The 12,069-nt window shown below is 35.6% G+C and overlaps 1 protein-coding gene across 1 annotated transcript in view; it reads left to right on the top strand.

The window, feature by feature from the left end:
• The first annotated feature begins 273 nt into the window (after window positions 1-273).
• The window catches only part of TMEM184C (transmembrane protein 184C), a 13,358-nt gene continuing 1,562 nt past the window's right edge, over window positions 274-12,069 (top strand). Inside the window, exons 1-9 of the mRNA XM_081959113.1 lie at window positions 274-552; window positions 3,051-3,181; window positions 3,282-3,318; window positions 3,921-4,126; window positions 6,958-7,032; window positions 8,181-8,274; window positions 8,869-8,981; window positions 9,732-9,831; window positions 11,858-12,029. Coding sequence (XP_081815239.1) covers window positions 436-552; window positions 3,051-3,181; window positions 3,282-3,318; window positions 3,921-4,126; window positions 6,958-7,032; window positions 8,181-8,274; window positions 8,869-8,981; window positions 9,732-9,831; window positions 11,858-12,029 — 1,045 coding nt within the window. The 5' untranslated portion in view covers window positions 274-435. The remainder of the gene's footprint in view (window positions 553-3,050; window positions 3,182-3,281; window positions 3,319-3,920; window positions 4,127-6,957; window positions 7,033-8,180; window positions 8,275-8,868; window positions 8,982-9,731; window positions 9,832-11,857; window positions 12,030-12,069) is intronic.

The following is a 12,069-nucleotide window of genomic DNA, read 5'->3' as shown; positions in this document are numbered from 1 at the left end:
TCTAAGGGACGCCAAGAGAGAGGCCACGTGACCCGCCACGTGACCCGCGCCTCCTCCAATGACACCCTGGCTGCGGTGGGGAGGAGAGTTGTTTATTCCAAGCAGCCGGAAGTGCTGCTGCGAGCTGTCTTCTTTGGCGTTGATCGGGGAGGAGGAGGAGGGGGGGAGCCGCCCCGCGCTAGTTTCCGTGCGGGGAGAGAGCGGGGGAGAGCCGGGAGGGGAAGGGGAAGGGCGGCCTGCTTTTGTTCGCGCGGGGCAGGAGGCGAGCGGCGGATGGCGGCGGAAGGGCGGGGTTGGAGGCAGGCTGCGGCGATGCACCTGCGTGGCCCTCCTGGCCAGTTCTTTAACCGGCGGCCGGTCTCGACAGCACCGAGGTGGCGTTGAGGGCAGGCAGCTCCCCTTTTCCTCCCCACCCGGGGCTGAGCGAGCATCATCATGCCCTGCACCTGCGGGAACTGGCGGCGCTGGATCCGGCCGCTGGTGGCCACGGTGTACCTGGTGGGGTTGCTGGTGGCCGTGCCGCTCTGCATCTGGGAGCTGCAGAAACTGGAGGTGCGTGGGAAGAGGGCGCCAGGCCCGGGGAGGGGGCGCTCTGCTTCCCCCCTCCCTCCCGGGTTTCCCCCCCTCCTTCTGCCCCGAGCCCTGCCGGAGGATGAGTCAGCTCTGCCCCTGCGAGGGGAGAAACGACGGTCTGCCTTCCCTATCGCCTCTGCAACGGCTGGTCTTCCGGGACTTTGACGGGGAAGGGGAGCTCCCTCTTCCCGGCCGGACCCGCCTCTCCAACCCCCATCCCAGTAACTTCCCGAAGTGCGCAATACGGTAGCAGGGGAGCTGTCCCCCAAGTGGCGTCTTCCAGGCTTGATAGGAGCATAAGACCCCACCTGGAATGACGGCTACCCTATTCCGGCGGGAGACAAGTTTCCCCGCGGGGGGGAAAGGGATGTTTTAAATGCAGGGTTTCCTGATGTCACTGTTGGGGAGCTTGTTTGGGAATATTTACATGACTGAGAAGTAGGGACAAGATGTCGAATACACTCCTCTAGTTATGGCATATTCACAGGGAGATTAAAACAATCCCCAAAACTTTTGCACCTCCACACATTTCCAGTTTGACAGATCCTAACTCTTGAAACATTCAGGAGCCAAAGTGGGATGATATTTGTTAATATTAATCAGTGGAACAGCTTGCCTCCAGAAGTTGTGAATGCCCCAACACTGGAAGTCTTTAAGAAGATGTTGGATAGCCATCTGTCTGAAACGGTATAGGGTTTCCTGCCTAGGCAGGGGGTTGGAATATAAGACCTCCAAGGTCCCTTCCAACTCTACTATTGTATTGTATTGTTTAGGGCTAACCAGACCTGGGGGCAAAAAAATCCTGATGGCACAGATAGCATCCAAGTGTCTTGGCTATGCTTTAGCCATTGTCTTGATATTTATGGTTTAGAAAGCGGGAAGCTGCACATTTCTTACCCTACTGTTGTGATGTTTAATTCTGGCTAGAAAAACCTTTATCTAAAACTTAAACCTTAGTTAAAGTAGACTGTACTTTTGCAGGAAGGCTGAAATGCCTTGAGTACATGGCAGAAGTTATATTTCTCATTTTTAAGACTTGGGATTTGGGGGTGACACTGTAAAAGGCATAAGCCATCCATCATAGTTGACTGATTTTGTATCAAGTCAGTTTTGCTGAACACAGTGTTCTAGAAACAGGACAATTTTTTACATACTTTATTTGGAGCTATTGGGAAAACTGATGGAAGTTTAAAAAAATCAGAGAAAGCTAAAGTTCTTGAAAAGCAAAAATGTAATTTCTCATAAATTTACATTATTGAGAAGGAGGGAAAAAACATAAAACATACTTCTCTAGTAACTGTCATGTTCGCAAGTATATTGTGTTTCATGTATTGTTCACATTTTATCTTGAGAATTCAGAACATCTGACCACAAGCTTGCATCTTTCACCATAAACCATGATGATTAGTCTCATAAGAATTCAAAAACAAAAAAAAACACATCCTCCTGGATAACCACACATTACCAGTTCCAATTGTAGGCACTACCTCATAATTTTATGTTGCAGATGAAAAATATTTAGGTATATGAAAGACAACTTTCCCTGCAGCTATTCATCATTGCTTATTTAGGTTGAGTAGCAGTTGATTAATTAATAAAATCAAAACATATCTGTCTGCACCCACACACATGAATAACTGCCTAATCCTCCACATATTTCTGTCTCTTCTGCTTTGTGTTTATTCCTATTTATGCTATGGGAAACAAATACCTGGAAATACATTTCATATCTATGGATGGCTTATAATTTTCAGAATTTGTTTTGATACAGAATGCCTTACTACCATTCTGGACCTGAAGTAATTAATTTATTCATAATCTAGATCTTTTCTTTAATGCTCCTTCAATGCTCCTTTGTTTTTTTAGATCTGTTGTGCATGAACAAACTTGCTAAAATATTTCTGCTTTATGTAATTGGAATTGTTCATATAATATAAGGAATTCTTCAATGTAAAATGAAAACCAGAGAGCACTTAAAAACATTTACTATAATGTTCCCTCTTTCAGCTATATCATATTCCTTATTTGCTTGCATCATATCTTTTCTTTTTCAAGCTTTACTGGCAATCAGAGGCAATAAGTATTGTGTATAATGTATAATGTATGCTGTATATAGTAGGCCTACTAGATGATGTACTGCTAGAAATATTAATGTAGAAGCAGAGAAATGTCCTGTGCTGTAAATTATATTTTGGGTAACTTACATCTTAATGGAAAATAGTTATTGTAGATATTTGGATGTAATTGTAAATATTGCATTTGTATATTAATGTATATTTAAATCTCTATTTTAATCATAATTTGCAAAGAAATGACATTTGTAATGCATATTTTGTCTATTAAAAACAGACTATTTCAGAGAGTTACTTGTACTAATAAGTTTACAGACTGCTTTATCAATGTAGGACCATTATTTTTTAATCTATCAATGTTCCTGTGCTGTCCCTTTAATGCATGTGTATGTCTGCTTGTTAAAGGTTGGAGTTCACACTAAAGCATGGTTTATTGCTGGTATCTTTTTATTGATGACAATACCAATATCTCTTTGGGGGATATTACAACATTTAGTTCATTATACTCAACCAGAATTACAGAAACCAATAATAAGGTGAGTTCCTGTAAGTGTGATAGCTGGTTATGCTTTCATACCAATTCAGACATTTTAAATTAAAGTCTCATAACATGCAAACATGTTTTTATTGTTACAGAATTCTATGGATGGTGCCAATTTACAGTTTAGACAGTGTAAGTGCTTTTCTTTTTCTTTTCTTGGCTATCAAGTTGCATTGTTATTTTGTGTAATAATTGCAGCTCTTCATGTGATATTTTTATAAGTTTTATAAAATAAATTCTAATTTTTTACAAAAAAATACTTTTTGTAACAATGTAACAGACATGTGAATATGGTCAATTATTTTAAGATCACCTGAAGAAAGCTGAAGGAGAAATGAACAAAAATTTGTGCATAGATGAATTGCTTCTAAGTCAGGGGTGTCCAAACTTGGGAACTTTAAGACTTGTGTACTTCAACTGCCAGAATTCCCCAGCCAGCCATGCTGGCTGGGGAATTCTGGGAGTTGAAGTCCACAAGTCTTAAAGTTCCCAAGTTTGGACACCCCTGTTCTAAGTATACGTTGGGAGAACACAAGTTATGCAGCTGAGAATAAATGTGCATATCTCAGAACTCTTGACCTTTTTTGCTTGTTTGATGCTATATTTGGAAATTATTTGTACAAGTTTTTTTGTTATTAAATGTTTATCTGCAGTACTGAGATATATTTAGAATGGAATTTCAAGGTAAAATTATTTTGAGCATTATTTCATTGCTTGTTCTTTTTTCTTATTAGTGGATAGCGCTGAAATATCCCAACATTGCAATATATGTGGACACTTGTAGAGAATGCTATGAAGCATATGTGATCTATAACTTCATGGTATTTCTTTCAAATTATCTTATCAACCGGTATCCAAATTTGGTGTTAATCATAGAAGCCAAAGATCAGCAGCGACATCTGCCACCACTGTGTTGCTGTCCACCATGGGCTATGGGAGAGTAAGTGCCTCATATATTTTTTCTGTTGTTTTCACATTTTGTACTAGAGATTGCCTCTAATACTAATATATTAAAACATTGCCCTTCTTTTGAGTTGTTAAGAAACCAGATTTCAAGGAAATATTTAAAGAACACACTTTATTGTTCTAAATAATTTAGACAAATATTGATTTTTCAGTAATTCATATTCTGTTTGCTTTTTCCCAGGACTACTTTAGTAACAGAAATCTTTTAAAGACTTTTAGTGCAATGTAGTTCCATTGATTTTGCTATTACAGAGTTAAGTATTATTTCAAGATGCTATATTACTTATACTTTGATTCATAACTGCTTATGCAGACCTTTCTGTCCATTTATGTCAAAAGGCTGTGGGGCAATTGTCTTCTAATATTGTACAGTAAAGCAAGAGTGAAAAAGCAATATACCCTTGCAATGACAGTTTAACTTGCCTTGAGAAGAAATGGAATAAGCAGAATTTTCTCCCTGTGTTTGCTGTTTAAATATTTTGATGCCATAGAAGCTATTTTCCAAGGAAACTGGTATCTTTTTAATTGAATATGAAATAACAGATGAAATATTGGCTGTATAGACAATAGCAATTGAGATATTCTTGCTGTTCTTTATTCTTATTAGCCTTTCCAATAAAATTTAGCAACATCTAAAATTCCTGAACACTATCCATTCTGGAATTTGTTCTGAATTATTGTGAGCCAATGGTATATTTTAAATAAACACTTAAAAATGCTATTATGCCTATTGGTTATTTGTAAGGCCTCTGGAACAATCCTAATATTCCATCTGTAAAGGGTGGTTTAAGATATGATTGCACTTTTGAATCATAAATCAAAAGCTTGGAATTACTGTGATACTATATCAAGAATTATGCATATATTGTGTACAAGCGGCAGTAAAATAGAATACTCTTTAATATTGGAAAGTCCGTGCAGCCACAGATTTAGTCTGGATTGCTGTTCTCTTTATTCTCCCTGGTCAAAGTTTAATGTTGTATTTTAGGAAGTGAATGGTTTCTACATTTAACAACTATGTTGTTGGTTTTTTCCCTTTGGACTTTTATTTGTGTTGCTCCGCCTTCTTGGCTGTTCTTTTTCCCTTCTTTCTCTTTCTTGGAATAGTAAATCAATAAAGTAAAATATTCTGGAGAAAAATGTGTTATTTAATTGAATGCATCATTGTGTCCTTTAACTGCCTTCTATGGTAAAAAAATTTGAAGTGTCTGGAAATTATTTTACATTCTGGGAATTTTTTTCTGCTAGCTTATTTCTGATCTGTCCCCAAGTCCGTTCTTCCTGTTTCATGCTAGCTGAGTGAAAAGATACTACTGTATCTTACATTAAGTTAGAGTTTTCTATTATATCTAAATAAGTCTCTATATTGGGTTCCTATTTTTAATAGGAAGTAGTCTTCTAGTTTGTTAACTAAGAATATCTTTCAAGTTTTAACAAACATGTAATTCTAATGGAAGCTATAATTTACATGCTAAAGCCAGTGTACAGTTGAAGGGAAGGAAAAGAGCTTAACCATGACAGTGGTTTATAACAAGGGCTTTATATACTGTGCATCTACTTGTGGAATCGTTTATATAGAACTGTATTGTAGTTTGCTGAAATAATTTCCAGGTGAAATACTTTTGGAACAGATCTAGAACTTACCATGGCAACATATGCCATTCCTTTATATTTATAATATCAGTTGCGGCACCATCACTATGGTTACAATCAGTCATTAACTATCATGTAACTGTTCACAATCTTTATCATGATCTAAATTACTTATATGCTTATTAATATATATCGTCTCTACAGATACTTCTGTAGATATATCTGTTATATAATAGCAGGATGCTGACATTCACCAAGCTAATTATATGATTTCCTCCTCCCTTGTATTGGGGAAAATAGTGTTCATGGACTTATATTTTAACGCATAATATTGCTTTTTTATTCTACCATGGCTAGTGAAATGTTAGCACATACTCATTGTCTTACATGGCATTCACCAATAAATAATTTCCATGCTAGAATATGAGTTTCTCTCCTTTTTGTCAGCACGAACTATCATTAGCTTATTGTGTGAATGAAGCCAGAAATACTCAAAATAGCTAAAGTAGGAAGAGTTCTAAATATATCATAAATGTTTCATGAAAATAAAAATTATTTTTAAAAGCACACTATTTAAGGGAGAAAATGCTGTCTATATAATGATGAAGATGGACTATGTACTGATGTATAATCCTTTTACATTATGGGTCTGCAAGAAGGCAAAAATATATTGGAGAAAATATTAGAAGAATAGACTGAGAGCTTCAATAACTAGTTAAGTGCTTGCTGTTAATTAGAATGGCTAATTACTGGAAGAACAGTTTATTTCATGACTTCATTTTTAAATACAATCAGATTTTTAAAATAGTGTATAATTTTGATTGTTGTTGCTATATATTTTGATATTTTTAGTATTATTATTATTTGATTATATTGATCTCTTTCTCTAGTCCAGTGGTTCTCAATCTGTGATACATGGAGTCCTGGGGGACTGCAGTGTCATGGGGATGGGGGCGCAGGGGCGAAGGCTTGAAGAAATTCTATTTTAAATCCTAAGTCTTGCGGGGTCAGTGATCATGGTCTGTGGCTACAAACGATATTTAAAGGGGGTCTGTGTTGAAGAAAAGGTTGAGAGCCACTGCTCTAGTCTTTGCCTTCCAATCCTACAGGTAGTTGCCATATTCCATATTCTAACTAGAATTGTTGCTTACAATGTAATATTGCTGCTTATATTGCTTAACTTCTTAAATTCTTTCTGTGCTTCTTCTGTAGGGTGTTGTTGTTTAGGTGTAAGCTTGGTGTTTTACAATACACAGTTGTCAGACCATTCACTACTATTACTGCTTTGTAAGTATAAAATAGTACAATAAATGTTTTGGTATTAGAATTTAGTCTTCTCTCCTGCTATACTTGTAATTTAGAGTCATAAAACCAAGAATTGTTAATGTAATGCACAGCTATGCAAATAAAATAGATAAGATCCCATCTAATATTAAAACTTACACTTGCCAAAATTGAGCTTTTGTGAATAGGATTGGTGAAATAACATAAACGTTGGACTATTTTTGTATCTACCTTGTATCAGTTCAGGATTATAATTTGTTCAAAATTCATTCCCAATTCAGGAATGGGCAATAAAAGAACAGAATCCCTAGCCTATGGTGCTAATATTAAAACCATGACCATAGAAAAGCACTCTAATGAAATCTCTTTTTAAAAATAAAATAAAATAGGAAAGTAGTTGGGGGTCCAGACACTTTTTTACTCTCTCCCAGTAGCAAACTTTCCAAAATTTCTATAGATAAAAACTATATAGTCATGTTCAGCCACAGATATTTTACAAATTTTCTCTACCACGTTAAAGGACAATGACCAGTGTTCTGATGGTAAATGGAATAGGTTGATCATTGACTAAAGGATGAGTGAGGGAAGACATTCTAATTTTTGAATGGTTATTGTGTTGGCTGACTTGGTGTGGTAGTGTAACTCAGGTCTATTTTTACTTTAAGCCATTTTTAAGAACTGGTTTGGTACAGTGGTTAAGATATTGGGCTAAAAACTAGAAGACCATGAATCTTTTAGGAGGAAATATAACAATAGAAATGTGCAATAATGTTGGTTGTATCAGTGTGCATACTCTTAAGCTAATAATACTTGTTAAAACATCTTTTGACTTTCTTATAATGAAACTTAATTCAATCTGAAATATGTTAGTTTTCTCCACCTTTTCAGCGCATTATCTTTATCAATAAATGCCCAGCATATGACTTCAGTAAAGAGATTTATATAGATGTTTTCTAATATTTCTTTTAACTATTAAATTGAGTGTTGAATTATAATAAATAGTTCTGGCCATTGGACTCTCTATATCTTGTCCTCTCTCATTTGTTTAGAATTTATTTATCGTAAATGGTAATGGGTCTCCAAGACTAGCTCTATTGCAGCTGTACTCCATGCAATAATTCTCTGCAATAATTTGTACTCGATTCTTTCAGAATCTGTGAATTGATTGGTGTTTATGATGAAGGAAATTTTAGCTTCAAAAATGCCTGGACGTATCTGGTATTTATCAACAATATATCCCAGCTTGTAAGTAGTGAAACTTTGATATTCTATTTACAGTAAGATTAAATAATGATTTTGCCTTTTATTTTAAATTCAGATTCTTGATAAGAAAATTACCTGAAAAATCCAGAAAATCCTATGTATTTTCTTAATAGATAAATCTAGAAAAAGATCTAGCACACCATGATATTTAATTTCATGGTATTAAATGTTGGTGGAATTGCATACAAAGGAGAGATTTATGAAAGGAGATCAACAGCAATAATATTTGATCATTTTTAGTTATATTATATTGTATGTAGAGCATTTAGTCTTCTTTATCTCTCTTGGAGATTGCATGCATTATAAAAGAATTAGATTAGTTCATCGAGAATGAATGTTATGATACATGTTTGAAGTTCTCTATTTATTGAAAAAGAAATATAAAGTTTTTAAAGTAATAATTCATGCAAGAATAAGGTAGCGGTCCTTCTCTTGATATGCCACAGAACATAGATCCAATATGTTGGCTTAATAAATTCTGAAATGTTATGATAGAAAGAATGATATAAACAGTCCAAATGTTGAAATAAGCATTGTTATAATAAGCAGATAAGCATTGTTGCCCCTCTGTTTTAGTTTGCCATGTATTGCCTTGTGTTATTTTATAAAGTACTGCGGGAAGAACTGAACCCAATCAGACCTGTAGGAAAATTTCTCTGTGTGAAGATGGTGGTTTTTGTTTCCTTCTGGTAAGTGAAATAAGTTAAAATCTTTAACCAAATAGGATTTTTTGGGGGGTAAAGTCTGTTATATAAATTAAACTATAAGTAAACACCTAACTTATTGGCAGTACAGATAGGGTCAAAAAATACTAATATCACTCCATTTTTCTCAAAGAATGCCAATTTATTGTTAGTTTCAACTCATCTCACAGTAAATTTCAGTTTCAACCAATATCATTTCAATTTGGGGTTCTTTGAGAAAATGTGGACTAGTATAACACTACACGATACATCTGTAAGTATTTTTTTCTCCATAATTTTGCTTAGAAATGTATTTGTATCTGAGGTTTTATAAAAGACAAAATTATTTTTTCCAGTGTGCCGATTTTGATTTCATGCTGAAGTTATGTTAATATGCAAGCTCCACAGTTTTGGGGCAATGTGTAATTAAACTTAATTTTTTCTTTTTTAAATTTATTTTGGTGAATGCACATTCTCTATATACACTATATTGCCAAAAATATTCCCTCACCTATCCACATAATCAGAAGCAGTTGTGAGCGAATACTTTTGGCAATATAGTATATATTTGGACCACAAATGCTGGTCTTTTCACTGATGGTTTATGATTATAGTCTTTCAAACTTAATTATATGTATTCATTTTTTTTTCATTTGAAAATATATGTACTGTGTCATGCCATAATTTATTTATATGGGCAATAAAATTTTATATGTGATAACCAAATTGTATAATAATTTCATCTTTTTAAAACAGGCAAGCTGCACTTATTGCAATATTGGTGAAAGTTGGTGTTATCTCTGAAAAGCGCACATGGGAATGGCAGAGTGTTGAAGCTGTAGCAACTGGTCTGCAGGTAAGTTAAACCAGCTTTTTAATTATCATATTTTATTCCCTTATGCTGCATAAGATCTCCTACATAACAGAGCTTGGCACAAGGTTATAAATCTCTTTGAAATTTGCAGTTATAGCCAGCTATTTCTTTGATATGGTGCTTATAGGTACATCTTTATGATGTGGATATTTTCAATTCTTTACTCTTTTCTATTAGCAATAGATAAGCAGTGGTATTATATTGGTTACATTTTTGGTCTAGAGGTGGGTGAGTTCAGCAATGGAAACTTTTAACATGACTTTGGTCATTAGACTTTCAGCCCAATCTCGTAGGTATCATACAAAATAAACAAAAACAAACAAACAAACAAACAAGCAAACAAATGTTTTCGTAGATTTTCACGGGTGTAGGTATGCTGGTCTTGTTGTATTCGGGTCTTTTCTCGTGTAAGATTGAGATTGTCTTGGCAACGTTTCGGCGAGGCCTCACTCGCCATCTTCAGGCTGGTGTTTTTGGCTTAAAGCGTAGTTGAAGCTGCCGTCTTTCTATAAATCTTGGTAGGGTGTGTGTGGAGTGCTGGCTTTGTTTCAGTAAGTGGATTGATTGGCTGTGTGGTTGTATCATGATTGGTAGATTGGTGCTGATTGGTGCTGGCTGTGTGTCCGTTGTTGTTTTGTGTTGTGACGGCCTGGGTGGTGGGTGGGGCTCGTTTGTTGACTAGGGCTGGTTTCCAGATGTCTGGTAGGCGGGAGGTATCATCACGTTTATTCATGTTGTGGGGGTATTTCTCTATTTCAATAGCTTCCATAATTATTCTCTTGTTGAAGTGTTCAGTTTTGGAGATTAATTTGGTTCCTTCAAAACTGATTTCATGTCCTGTAGCTTTAAGGTGCTGGAAAAGGGAGGAAGTTTTTTCTTTTTTTCTTACTGTTCTGCCATGTGTGCATTTATTCTCCTGTTCGTTTGTCCTATGTATGTTGCAGGGCAAATTTTGTATGGTATTTCGTAGACTCCTTGGTTTTCTAGCTGGATTAATTTTGAAGGAACCAAATTAATCATGTATGTATGTATGTATGTATGTATGTATGTATGTATGTATTTATTTATTTATTTATTTATTATATTCAGTCCTTTAATAGGAATATCTTACACCTATCCCAATAAAGCAGAAGTTTCTAAATATTATTGGTTCATGGCAGTATTGTCTTACTAATTTTTTTTATGGTCTCCTTAGAGAAATCTCTGATCTTTTTTGAGCTGGCAATAGATATGGGGCCCAGTATTGCTATGTTTCCCTCAAAGATTTTAAAATATGCCTCAGCATTCCTGTGAGTTTACAGCAGTATCTCAAGATGCTTTAATAATGACAAACCTGGTCATGGTCAGTAGTTATATAATATAATATCTGCAGCTGATTGATATTAGTGTATGGGAAAGACAATTTTATAAGTATATCAGTCATAGACCATGCAGATTTTATGGATTCATGCTGACTTCTTAAACTGGGTCTGGCAGATTGATAGACATCTATTGCCGTGCTCTCTAAACAGTATTATTTGTTTCCATGCATATATGGAATTAGTCTGTAACCAGACTAGTTGTATTCTGCAATGAATGAAACTTCTGGTCTGTGTTCAAGATTATCCCATGTACAGAGTGTAGTATCATGATTTGCAGTATTTATTGGGTTTTACATTATTGCCCCAAATCAAAAACTGATGGCTTCTCAATTCTGAGAATAGGAACAGGTTTATAGCTCTAAAGGGAGAACTGTACATGCGATTCTTCACTTACTGAGTTCTTTATGAGATTAGAAGTTTGGTTAGAAAGCCCCTTAAGAAAAAATAGTGGCAGGATTATGATTGGTCATGACCTCATACCATTGCTAGTCCTTAAAATAGTTTTTTCAACTGATTATAATTGGTTAAAAAGCATGCCATTCTACAAATATTTGACATTATAATGGTCATTAAAGTAGGGATTCTTACAATTACAAGTTGCTTAATTGTGGAGTGAGTAGTAATAAAATTATTTTTTCTTTGCTTAGGATTTTATCATCTGCGTTGAAATGTTTTTTGCTGCAATTGCTCATCATTACAGTTTTACCTATAAGCCTTATGTGCAAGAAGCTGAAGAAGGATCATGCTTTGATTCATTTCTTGCAATGTGGGATATTTCAGATATCAGAGCAGATGTAACCGAACAGGTTCGCAATGTTGGTAAGCAAAAAATGAACATATATCTTTAGCAGGCAATTAT

This window comes from Natrix helvetica (genome assembly GCF_964273705.1).
Source record: "Natrix helvetica genome assembly, chromosome: 7".
NCBI lineage: Eukaryota > Metazoa > Chordata > Lepidosauria > Squamata > Natricidae > Natrix > Natrix helvetica.
This window is presented reverse-complemented; position numbering and strand designations above follow the sequence as displayed.